General features: G+C 41.2%; 1 protein-coding gene across 1 annotated transcript; it reads left to right on the top strand.

Moving 5' to 3' along the window:
• Nucleotides 1–2,232: 2,232 nt before the first annotated feature.
• On the top strand, nucleotides 2,233–11,765 carry SSR1 (signal sequence receptor subunit 1). Its single transcript, XM_062617858.1, has 8 exons — nucleotides 2,233–2,525; nucleotides 4,677–4,795; nucleotides 5,656–5,743; nucleotides 5,921–6,183; nucleotides 6,828–6,904; nucleotides 7,774–7,852; nucleotides 8,872–8,965; nucleotides 11,541–11,765. Exons 1-8 carry the CDS (start codon nucleotides 2,441–2,443, stop codon nucleotides 11,606–11,608), a joined length of 873 nt encoding a protein of 290 aa, XP_062473842.1. The 5' UTR covers nucleotides 2,233–2,440; the 3' UTR covers nucleotides 11,609–11,765.
• Nucleotides 11,766–12,863: the final 1,098 nt, after the last annotated feature.

Below are 12,863 nucleotides of genomic sequence, written 5' to 3'. Positions count from 1 at the left end.
ACCTCATCAATGTTTACAAATATGTAAAGGGTGAGTGTCAGGATGATGGAGCTAGGTTTTTTTCAGTGATGTCCAGTGATAGGACAAGGGGCAATGGGTGTAAACTGGAGCATAGGAGGTTCCATGTGAACATCAGGAAAAATTTCTTTACTGTGAGAGTGACAGATCACTGGAACAGGTTGCCCAGGGGGGTTGTGGAGTCTCCTACACTGGGGATATTCAAGGCCTGCCTGGACAAGTTCCTGTGTGATATACTCTAGGTTACCCTGCTCTTGCAGGAGGGTTGGACTAGATGATCTTTTGAGGTCCCTTCCAACCCTTAGGATTCTGCGATTCTGTGAAATTTGAAGACCTTTGCAGGAAAGGTAATATTATACTGATAGGCAGACAGACTCCACAACTCGTTAGAGTTGTAAAGTAGGTATGCTTTTATTCAGTGCTGAGGCACATGGGGATTGCTCCTCCAAAAGCATGCACGCCTTTCCTTTGCCACTCAGTTTGTTTCTATTACATATAATGATTACCTAAACATGAGATTGCTTCACACCTAATACAGATGCAAAACCTATTCCCGTCTAGTATTATAATTAGTTTTCTGGCATTCATCCCATTGGTGCGCCTGCGCAGTGCCTCCTGGTGGTGGTCGTTAGGGGGTCATGAGAATGAAGGCCTGTAGTTCCTCTTCATCACCACGAGAAACCTCTTGCTTTCATGCAGACTCAACAGGGTTTCAGCTCCTATCCAAACCTCAGGTTCGGTACAAGCCAGTTTTGTGTATCTTAAAGCAGAAACTTGTCAAGTTTGCAAATTTTGTTACTCTGGCTATCTTTTGTTCCTTTTCTTTCTAAAGATACTATTTAAACAAGAATGTCTTAAGCTATGAATCTTATCTACTACAATTCTGCCTATCAGCTGTAACTCCTACAATTCTGCTTCACCATTCTACCAACTTTGACTCCTATGGTTCTGCTTCACCAAGCACAGCGACTGCTTAAGTAAGCAGGCACAATGTTAACCCTTTATTTCCTGGGATCAATACCATTGGGTGGGTATTATCTGACTAGAAATACTTTTCTCAGTAGCAGTGGATGTTCTCCAGCTTTCATAATCATGCTTGTCAGTCAATATGTAACAGCATTTCAGCTATTATTTTCAGCACATTAAAAACATAATTAAGATAAAACATAGCTAGAAAGGTAGATTTTTGTGTGTAATTTTCAGGTTCAAAAATCAAATGAATAATGTGGAAAATGAAAGACAAGACTACATTTACTATTGCCATTACAGCAACCTACATATGCAGAAATAACCAGTTGAAGTTACTTCAAAATATGGGATGTGACATAACAAGACTCAGGTTTCATTGTACACTGTATACAAAGTGCTGAATTAACCATGGGAGAAAAGAGAAAGCTTGGGCCTAGTTTTGTTTTTTTCAGTCTTGATTGTAGGATTTTGGAAAGCTTTGCATGTCAAAACACCTTGTTTTGTGGAAGAGCTTAGGTTGGAAGGGGCCTTAAAGATCGTCTAGTTCCAACCCATTTTTTTTTTCCCATTAAACCATCAAATACATGACTGAAAACCAATTATTCTAAAGCAATGCAGAAGTGCAAGATGTTAATAGCACCTCTGTTTCAGTAATACACGTTACCCCTGCTCCTTCCAGAGAATTGTTAGCATGCTGTGAAGAAAACAACCAACCAATCACCCAACAAATCCCAACCACAAACCCCTCACACCTCATTTTTCTTCACTCCTCACAGCACACCAGCAAAGACAAACCGAACTGCCGTACCCTGCACGAAACGAACGCACTGCTAAGTGCCCTCCCTCTCCCACCCATCCACCTGCGGTGGTTCCGACAGGCAGCCCTCCCCACAGGGGCACAGAAGCTGCAGCGTCGCCCTTCGGGGGAGCAGCCTCACGGGATGCCGCGGGCGCCAAGGGCTCCCTCCGGCGGGAGCTCCCGGCCGCTGAGGACTACCACCAGGTCTTCCCTAACAGTGCCTACATCCCACACCCATGCCATGCCATGCCATGCCATGCACCCTGCCGCCTTCCCCCGCAAACCAGACTCCCGCCCTCACCACCGCTGAAGCAGGGACGCACTGCGCACGCGCGCTACCTGATGGAGGCAGACACCCATCTCCCTCCCGCCCCTTTTAGCCCAACCTGGAAACGGAAGCGGGCGCGCATGCGCGGGGCGGGGCCGGCGGAGGGGAGACGTGTGTTAAGCTCACGTGACCACCCTGCCTCCTTCCCCGGCGGAGCCACGTCCGCTGCGGCGCCGAGGGGCGGGGCGGAGGCGCGGGCACGGTGGAAGCGGGCCCGGATGGAGGCGGCCGAGGCCGCCATTTAGCTCGCCCGCAGCGGCAGGCGCCTGGCTAGTACGGGGTGTCGGGCAGTTGTTGCTGCTGCTGCTGCCGCCGCCGCAGTCACCATGAGGCGCCTGTCACAGCTGCTGTTGCTCGCCCTGCTCGCCTTCCCCGCCGCCTTGCTGCTCGGGGGCGCGCGCGGCGGCCCAGGTGAGGGGGGACCCGGTGAGAGAAGGCGAGCGGTCGTTGAGCAGCGGGGCTCTCCTGGGCGATGTACGGGGTGGCGGGGAGAGAAAGCCGGGGCTTCTCCCACCGGGCCTGGGGAGCCCAGTGCCATCTTCGTGATGCGATTGGAAGGAGGAGGTGGCGGTGGGCGCTGCTCATTCATCGCCGCCGTTCGCGGACGGCAGTGGCACGGGATCCCCCGCCGCGCACGTGGGCCTCCGCTGGGGCTGTCGTCCTCGGGCCGGGGCTCCCGTGCCGGGTTCTGCCACTGTGGAGTCATGTCTGTGTTCTCCCGGGTGTGCGGGCTTCTCCGGCACGGCGAACCGCGAGTCACGGTGTCAGACTGGGCGCTGCCATTGCCCGGGGCGCCGGGCTCGGGCCCGCCCGTGAAATCGGCCTCGGGAAGCCACGTGGGCGCGGCTGCCCCGCTTAAAGCCTACTCGAGGATGTAGCAACTGGTTTGTGTCTGTCTTGGCTCCCGTTCCTAGGCGGTGCTGCTCTCTGCGGTGAACGGGTAGCAGATGCGCGGGCTGCCAGCCTGCCTGCCCACCTCTTCTCCCTTCGCCCCCCGAGCGTCCTTCAAATGGACGAGTACTAATCTCTGTTTACGCTGTCGTGTTATCTGATTCACGGTCTGAAAGTCGCCTCCCTGCTGCTAAATCTGGAGAGGAGGCAGCGCAGCCATCTCGCCCTGCGCTTCCAGTGGGCTGCAGCACACCCACCCTGTGCGTTAGTTCCTTCCCACCGCGGGCAGCTCAGCTCTCTTCCCGCTATTGCCACATCATCAGCCCGTCTGATATCCATTGAAAGACTAAATTAGGGGGCTGAGCGAATGTGTTAGCACAGTTTCTTCTGAAGAATGCCTGTTACTTGCCTGTACGCTGTTCAGATACAAGGGTCTTAATGAAAAAAAATAGTTTGTAAAAATCTGCATTTGTAGACTATCAAACTTAAAACGTGGTCAAATAAAATTACAGTACGTAGTCTTAAGTGAAGTATTGCACGTGGTCAAGCAAAAGTCTTTGAGTGTACCTTCTAAAGACACTTAAGAGCAGAGATTGTATTTGCTTTTTCTAGCTCTCACTAACAATCCTGAAGTCCTTGTATAGATGTGTCCTGCTCAAGGATTTTTATTCCCCGTAGAAGTTATTAAGTATTTATTTTAAGCGCGTACTCGTAGCAATTTAATCGTCTTCAGGCTTGTGTAACGCAAACATGCATTCATTTCTACTATTTCATTTTTGGAAAACATTAGGTTTATTAAAACAAAAATATGTAGGGTTTTTTTACATGTTAAAAGTTCTCGGCCTAGCCTGCATGTGCTCCAGACTGGAGACAGACAGAACTTTGTCTGCCAGTATTTATATTAGTCATAGCCAGCCAATGTTTGAATATGTGAGACTCTGCTCCATAAAAGCAAAGAGGCATTGAATGGTGAGATTGCACTTGTCTTGGAGCTGTGCTCTGGAGCCATGCTCTAGATCAGGTTTCTTTTCGGACTAGTGTTATGGTTCTGTTGAGCGTGTGGATATAGTAGTTAATGATATTGATAAGAACATATTAATAAAATACTGCTTTATGTTTTAAAACTTCAATTAAAATAAGTGCAAAAATAATAACTAAGAACCTGTGGAAGTGTAGGCTTCTGATACTAACAGATGGAAAGGGAACATACTAATTATTTATTAAACTTACTAGTCTTAAAAGAAACAGTACTTATTAATTTTCTGTCAATAGCAGTACCTTTTTGGCATTGGTAATGACACAACAAAATCTTTTCATGCATTGGTGTGTTCAGAAATTAAACAATAGCTTTTAAGGCAAGCCATTTGCCTTCTGTGAATTTATGCATTGCTGTGTGAATGCTGAACTTTTCGTCATCCAGCTGTAAACTTTGGTTTTGAACTTAATGGCACATAAATAGGTAGTTCAGAAAGTTGTTAGAGCAGGAAAAAGGCTGAAAGATGCACACAGGTGATCACTTGAATGTGACATTTTTGCAGCTGAGGCTTCAAAATGCTGTATTTGACAGATTTTTAAGAAATTCTTCAAAAATCAGGTTGAAAATGTGTCAGGTTTCTGTTGATTAACTAGACATTGATAAGGCTTTCTTGTATTTGCATTTTGTTTTGGTAGGTTCAGGTTTATTAGTTGCAGCTCAGGATGCCACAGAAGATGAGGAAGCTGTGGAAGATACTGTAGTTGAAGATGAAGATGATGAAGCTGAAGTTGAAGAAGATGAGCCAACAGACTTGGTAATTGTACATGAATGCTACTTCATTAGTCTGAATTAGACTAAAAGTGCTTGAAGCTAGATATTTTAGGTATATTTAAATATGACTTAATTAACATTGTTATTTCCACATAGCTGTTTCCAAGTCTCCAACCAAACTCATGTTCAGTTTGAAGTTTCAGAAGGATTTATCTCTTCTTCCTGAATTACCACGTGAAAAACCACGTGGGGACAGCCCAGTTTCTGACTACCAAAGCTGCAGTTCACACAAAAGAACACAAGTGAGAGAACCAGGTTCTCCTAGAAGCCCTTTGTATTTGTTTTTCAGCTTAAGCTGTGTTTCAGTAAGCTGAAAAGGACATTGGGGTATAGGACTACTTCATTCTGGCCTATTTCATATTGATTGCCAAGGAGCAACAGAATCTTACTACTTAGTTAACCTCAATATTAATTCTGAAAACCTGGTTTTGCAGCCTATTTTCATTTGCTACTTTCCCAGTTTCTGACAGTTGTTGACTGTATGTCTGTTGTACCAGTGGCCTTACTGCTGTTTAGTTCAGCTTGAACATTTAGATTCTGTTCTTTTCCTTCCACTCCCAAACAGAGATATTACTGTTGCTTTCTGATTATAAACATTTCAGCACAGCTAAATGCAGTTCTAATTAGTCACTGTATCAAATACAAATAGAAGGATAAATGTTGAAAATGACACTAATTGAATGTAGAGGGAGAAAAGAGTGTGTGCTAATCCAGCCCCAGCAGGACTTGATACTAATGCTTGCCATGGTTGCATGCCTTGATACATGGGATTCTCATGAAACAAGTGTGGTCTTTGCTTCACTGTTCATTATAGGATTTTTTCAAAAAACTCTCTTGTCTTAGACAGAAGAAAAAGAGGAAGAAGACTTGTCAGGAGAACCTAAAGCCTCACCTAATGCTGATACAACGATCTTGTTTGTGAAAGGTGAAGGTAAGAGGTCTGTGCTAATGTACCATCTTCACTGTTGCTTAGGCTGCATCAATCCATGCTTTAAAATAAAAAAAACATACAATTAAGAAAGAAAAAAGCAGTATCTGTTCTAGACACTGTTTAGGAGCAGGTCTGGTGTATGAAGTTTCTAATGGTTGAATATCTTTTGTGTTTTAGACTTTCCAGCAAACAACATCGTAAAATTTCTGGTGGGCTTCACCAATAAGGGTACAGAAGATTTCATTGTTGAGTCTCTCGATGCTTCTTTCCGGTATCCTCAAGACTACCAGTTTTATATCCAGAACTTCACAGCTCTCCCTCTGAATACAGTAGTTCCGCCACAGAGACAAGCCACGTTTGAGTACTCTTTCATCCCTGCTGAGCCTATGGGTGGTCGTCCTTTCGGACTAGTTATCAATCTCAACTACAGAGATGTAAATGTAAGCCTGATGTTGCAATTAATTTTAATCTTTCTAGTTGATGTGGAAATGTCAGGAAGGAACTGCTTAGTCAAGTTACTAACTCTTCAAAAAGAGACCGCCTTGTGGGTTTTAAGCAAATCGGAAGATACGCAAGCACAGTAAGCGACTGTCTACATATTTCACAACATTCCCCCATGTACGCCTGGTTCTGTATATTGCCAACCTGAATCCCGTCTGCAAACTTGACTTTGGGCAAATAAAAGACCAGTAGTTGCAACCTAGGACAACACTATCCAAAAGCATAAATGGGGATTAAAATAAGGGATTCTTTTTTACTGCAGGTCAAAGCTTAGCAGGCTTCTGTACCTTTGTGTTTTGATTGCTCTAGTAAAGCCCCTTCATATGGAGTATCTTATGTTATAGGAAATGACATATTGAAGGCTGGATGTGACTTTCTTGCTAATACCAAGACTGCTCTTTGTCTTGCACCAAAAAAGTTTGCACTTCTTTGTGTGGAGTCGGACCTGCACTGCTTATAAACTTAAGTCTTATGCAGCAGTTGCTACTTTCTGGAGTTTTTCCAGGAACATGGAAAAGGACAAACATTTGTGTATGTGTTCAAGAAATGAATTTAAAATGTTATGTGGAATCTTTTTTAATAGGGCAATGTGTTTCAAGATGCTGTCTTCAATCAAACTGTTACAATAATTGAAAAAGAAGATGGACTGGATGGAGAAACGTAAGGAGGCTGGGGATTCAAGTTTATTTGGTATACTGATAGAAGAGGTTATTGATGGTGCCAGAGAGAATAGTTCTTATATCCTAATTTTATTGAATGTTAGGTCTGCTCTGTTTTGCTGATGGTGTAGCAGGCATTTGATTTGTACAACAGTGGACTGAAAATACAAACTTTTTCCCCCAAATTGAGTACTGTATTAGTAACTAGGGATCTTCATAATTGGTACTATGTCATTGAGCAGTTTACACATCTGCTTTGGCTCACAGAGCTTAAGCCTGTAATACAGAATTTATGTCCAACTCATGTATTTCAGGTAAAATTACTCAAACCAAAATGCACAGACTTAAAAATGATTGCATAGTTAGAATTCTAACTGTGAACACAGAGCCAGATAATCAAGGCCTTTTAAAGCTCTGCTGCCAATAAATGGGTATCCTAGCAGTACCTGATTTGCAGGAGTGTACTAAAAGCATATAAAAGATTTTTAAGGCTTTTGTAAGGGGTTAAAGCTGTCACAAACAAATACTACCTTTTACCCAACGTCTTGAGACATGATACTGCAAAAGAGGTCTTGGCAATTACCAGATTTCAGTAACTGTAAGTTTCCCAGTTTATTCAGCATTTTTCAGGTATTGTGTTGCTCAGAATTAAATTTAGGATTACAGTTCCTGAAATAAGAAGTTAGAATAATTACTTAATATTTGTTAGCAATTCAGTTGCAGATTTTTTTTCCCCACCTGCCCCATATGAAAGTTCTTGGGAAAGATCAAGTGGGCATGGGGGCAAAGCTTGGCTTAGCTTCTATGCCTCTCTTATTCTCTCACTTAAGATTTTTAGTTAATGGTTTCTTAAACTGTTTTTTTTTAAAGGATCTTCATGTACATGTTCCTCGCTGGGCTTGGTCTACTTGTCATTGTTGGCTTGCATCAGTTACTAGAATCTAGGAAGGTGGGTAGTGTATTTTGTCTGTAATCGTTGGTATGAGACCTGACTGATACAAAAAGAAAGTAATTCAGTAATTGCTTCTGGCATACGATGGTACAGGTAAAACTTTAGAAGCTTTACAGTTAAAACTATGACCTTATAGATGACTGGGAAAACCAGAGAATTTTTAAAAGATATTCATAACTAGAGACATTTAGATTGCTTATCTAATGCTCTTTGGGTCTGCTCTTTGGCATCACACTGAAGCGGTTGAGCCAAACTTTTGATGCTGTCCAGCCACTGTCTTGTGTGCAGCTGTTCATTCAATACTTACTGGCTAGACTTTCCCCATGCTCTCTATTTCTATCTGTTAGTTTAGTCTGGGTAAAACTTAGCTGTTTTCTCCAGTCTAGTCCTTTATTTAGTTCTTATTTATGCTTTGCTATAATGTTGATTAGGGCCTTCTGGATTCCATTTATAAATGCTATAACAACTAAAGGTTTGTTTATGTAAGTGATCTGGCACGTAAAAGTCATTGAAAGGTTAAGTCTCAGTCTGCGTTTAGTGCATAGGTTATGTCTTTTTGGAGTCTGGTTTATGATGATTTTGAAGTTTCCCTTGGGAAGAAATAAGGAGTAATTACTCTGCTTTGAAATCTATTTTGCAAGGTGACACGTGAGAATATTGTTCCAATCCGAGAAGGTATAACAGAACTGGTCATCACATTTTGATTAATTATCAGCCATTTTTTCTAACAGGTATAATGAACTTCCCCAGGCATGCATGAAATCTTGGTATCTTTGTGCAGAATAAGTATTGCAAGTCCTTAAAACGGGTAATGTCAGGCTTAGGTGAATAAATTGCTAATGGTAAAGATAGTTAAAGCTAAGCTACAATGACAGCTTCATACATTGACTAGCCTTAATTTTGCATCTTAGTGAAATAACTGCAACTGACTACATATAGCATTATGTGTTATTTTTAATACTTGTGCTACCAACACTTTGTGGAAAGAAAATCTTACTTCTTTCTTGAATTTTCAGAGGAAAAGACCAGTACAGAAAGTAGAAATGGGAACATCAAATCAGAACGATGTTGATATGAGCTGGATTCCCCAAGAAACTTTAAATCAAATAAGTAAGTAGCCTGCCTTCCACAAACCAGAGCAAAACAAACTTCCGTAATCAATTAGTTGTAATTGAATAAGTAGCTGATACCAGTTTCTCAGAGCAGCATACCTCTCTCCTAGGGAATAAAATTGTCTAAAGTGCTGTGTTTAATGATTGTAGACTATAATTGTATTAGCAGCCTATTTTTTATAGAACAAACTTCACTGGTTGATACAATAATGACTATCAGTTACTTTAACAATTTGTTCTGTAGACTCTTTTTCAACCATATAAAATCTTTACCCAAAACCTGGATCACAAAGGATGTTTAAATAGGAAAAAATATCTGTCATCTCAAAATTTCTGTAAGTTGCTTGGAAGCTTGCCTCTATACCAGAGTTTTAAATAAGCATCAGAAGTGTGCATTAACACATGAAGACTTGATGTTAATGTCCTTCACAAGTCCAAAATGACTAAGTTCTGCTTGATATCTGAAATGCCAACAGTAAACCCAGTATCTGATTTCTTTAGCCCATTTGTGTGTTTGTGGGTATTTCTAACTTCTCTTGCTGTTTCTTCTGTTTTGCTTTCCTATGGCTTCAGTGCAGAGTAGAAGAGGTGAGGCAAACTGGTGATCTAAAGAGTGGAAGTGCTTAATGTGTTGTCCATGTGATAAGAAGGCATGGATAGGAGTACAACAGCTTCCTGCATGCAGTGATTGGTGATGCAGCATGAACAGTAAAAGATTATGGAACAGATGCATGCAACCACACAAACACATTTTATATATATATAAATTATGTTTTCTTATATTATAAAAATGCCTATGTGTTATTTCTGGTTATATTGTAGTAACATAGTTTCAGTAGAATATTGCTGAAGTACTATTATCTCCTCTTAACAGTTCCCAGTACCCTTTATCTAAAACGCAGATGTGTATCTTGCCTGCCCTGCTACTTTAGTGTAGTGTCAGGCTGATGTTACATGAGGGAGGTGGAGTACTGATCATGACCAATGGCTGAGCACATCTTGTCACAGTGAGAAACAAACCTGAGCCTTTGGTATAATAGTTTAATGGTGAGGCTTATCTTCTTGGTATTCCTTATCCTAGGTGAATTCGTATCACCAGTAGCATTGGCTAGATAGCCTCTCTTAGAGCAGATCCTAGACAAAGAGAAGTGCTTTGAATACCCTTTGCAGGAGCTGCCTTTACTTGGAAAAGAGCACAATTTTGATGAAATGAGCATATTTTGATCTTTATTCCTTCACCCTTCTTAACTGCACTTACAGGTATAATAAGGACTGTACCTGTAAGTGTTTTACTTCAGAAAATGTAAGCTTTCTTGTACACTGTCTTCTGTGAGACACAAGAATGACAATAATAAAATCTAGACACAGTAATTTGGAAAGCCTCAATCTAGCAAGGAAGACGGAAGCTCTAAATGCTGCTTTTTGGGGTTTTTTGTTTGTTTTTTCTTTCAAAGAGCAAACTGTCTTTAAATGGGCCAAGTCCTGGCATGTTTTGGTACTCTCTCCATCTCTTTCTTAAGATGAATAGGTATTCACATCTTAATAACTGAAGTTGATTAAAACCTGTGAGGGTTTTCTGGCTCTGGGTCAGTTTTAATTGGAACGCTGCACTACAGTCCTTTGAAATGCATGGCCTTCAAGATCCTCAGAGGTTCTTAACTATTTTATTGTTGAAAGACTCTTCATAGTGTACTGATTGGCTTGTAATGACAAGCTCCTTGTCTTCACGCATACTTAAAACAGCAAAATTACTGGAGATGGTTCTGTTTAAGAAAATGTGTATTTTTAAGTGAACAGATACACTTAGCAATTGTTTTAGCACTTCATACAAAGTATTGTAGCTTCTCTACAATATTACAAAGACTGAAATTCTACCTACATAAGGACCATCATTGTAAAGGACAGCTGTAGGCCTGTCGTAAAGTCTTAAATGTTGATGATGTTTCTGGCATCCAGTGATCGTACAGCTGGGTGGCTTCTCCATAAGGGATATCTGATCACAAAGTGACATCTTCATAGTTAAATGTGGGTGCTTCCTGGAAGTATGGTTTTTTTTTTCCACAATCTTTTGCTGTTAATCTGTATGAACATGGCAGTACTTCATGAAAAACAAAGCTGTCTAAAGGAGGGTCAGTCACATTCCTCAGGCGGACAAATGAAACCAGTATTGATCAAAATAATTCATTAACTTTATAAAAGTGTAATTATTAAATGTGATGCTTTTCTGAACAGCAGAGCATGCGGTTTCATCAGGAAGTGGTGGGGGAGTTCTTTTGGTTTCTATTGTGTTTGATTTTTCGACTTTTTGCATTTTAGTAACTGGCAAATTGAACAAACTTTGCCTTGAAGCTGCATGTTACAGAATAGGAACATTATTTTTTGTTACCTTCTGTTTAGTATGCTAATGATTTAGTAGTTAAAAAGCCTTAACAAGCTGTTTGAAGTGGCTTCTCTGGTGGTGCATTGCACTAGAGGGGAGCTTGGCTTCTGCTAGGGAGGGAGAAAAATACATGGTCATATCTAATCTGAAGTAACTGTAGCAGCTGATAGAACTATCTTCTTTTTTTTTCTAGATAAAGCTTCACCAAGGAGGTTGCCCTACAAGAGAGCACAGAAGAGATCAGTGGGCTCTGATGAGTAAATGTTAACTAGTACAACAGTTGAACCTTTACTAATCCTGCCTGTTTGGGTTTTTTGGATTGGAGTAGTGCAGAGAATCCATACCACCATAAGGAAAATACTGCTAAGCTTTTGGACTGAACAGATTAATCGAACGTGTTAATATTACTGAAAATGCACTTCTCTGGTTTTTGGAGTTTTTTGTTTGGTGTTTTTTTTTGTGTGTGTGTTTTTTTGTTTTGCTTTTTGTTTTGTTTTTGATTGCTGGGGGGATGGAAGGGGGTGGTAGCCATTAAGGTTTATGCCTGTGTGTGTAAGCAGTTGGTCTTAACAGAACTATGTTACCTGAAATGTGCCTTTAGAGTTCTTTGTAATGCTGGCTTGTCATCTGTACACTGTCTTAGAAGGGTCTTTTTCCTCCCCCTAATCTGAATGTCTAGTGACTTAATCGGTTTTGATTGTGTCATGTCTATATCAAAAACTGTATGCATTTTTTTTCAGTAAGTAACTTAATCTCTCCAGTGTGCACACACTGAAGTTTGTGTGTGTGGTCCTACTTCAGTGTTGAGGTACTGATCATCTAGGTTTCTGCATAGTTTGCATTCTAAAGGCACAATTGGGTATAACTGCTTGTAGTGGTAGATATTTTGCTGCTGGCTTGATCTGGGCATGCAGTGACCTAAAGATCTGAATTTACCTGCATAGATGTTAGGAATACTCTTACACAGCAGCAGAACTTGTGAAGCATGGAATTTGTGTGCTGAATTGGTATTACTACATAAATCTTTTTTATAGCCAACTTGTTAAATGTTAGTTATTGAGTTGTGCCAGCATATTAGGTATTCCTGTTATAGTGGTAGCTCTGCAATGTTTACTCAAGAAATTACTGAATAAGCCACAACAACTTTTCAGTAAGTTCTTGGTTCTCTCACAAAAACTAGAATGTCGTATGTATCAAAATGTGGACTTTTCTTAGAGCTTTACATGGGGCAAGGACTTTGCATTTTCCGTGCACACTTGAAACGGAATTTGAAAAACTGTTGGCTTCAAATAATCTTTTTAAATGCAAACTATTTAATTCACCCTTTGCAGTTTTTGAATCTCAAAACTTTTTTCCACTCGTCAGTACATTGGTCAGAGTTATTTTAACACCTTTCCTGCTAGTAACACAGATGCATACCCATTGTTAATTACCTGTTAGTTCAGTACTAAAGCAGAAAAGCTATATGCAATCAAAATGGGATTTTCTTTTGTGGCAGGCACAGCTGTGATTGATC

The sequence above is a fragment of the Pezoporus occidentalis genome, unplaced genomic scaffold (genome assembly GCF_034315485.1).
Source record: "Pezoporus occidentalis ecotype Australia unplaced genomic scaffold, CSIRO_AGI_Poc_V1 ctg2, whole genome shotgun sequence".
NCBI classification, from domain to species: domain Eukaryota; kingdom Metazoa; phylum Chordata; class Aves; order Psittaciformes; family Psittacidae; genus Pezoporus; species Pezoporus occidentalis.
The sequence above is the reverse complement of the archived record's forward strand: the minus strand, read 5'-3'. Positions and strand labels throughout refer to the sequence as shown.

Bases quoted from the DNA above. Each gene is read 5' to 3' on its own strand.
- SSR1 (XM_062617858.1), top strand. From the start codon at position 2,441: ATGAGGCGCCTGTCACAGCTGCTGTTGCTCGCCCTGCTCGCCTTCCCC. The intron at 4,796-5,655 runs GTAATTGTACAT...CTCTTGTCTTAG, and splicing joins AAGATGAGCCAACAGACTTG to ACAGAAGAAAAAGAGGAAGA. The intron at 6,184-6,827 runs GTAAGCCTGATG...CTTTTTTAATAG, and splicing joins TCAACTACAGAGATGTAAAT to GGCAATGTGTTTCAAGATGC.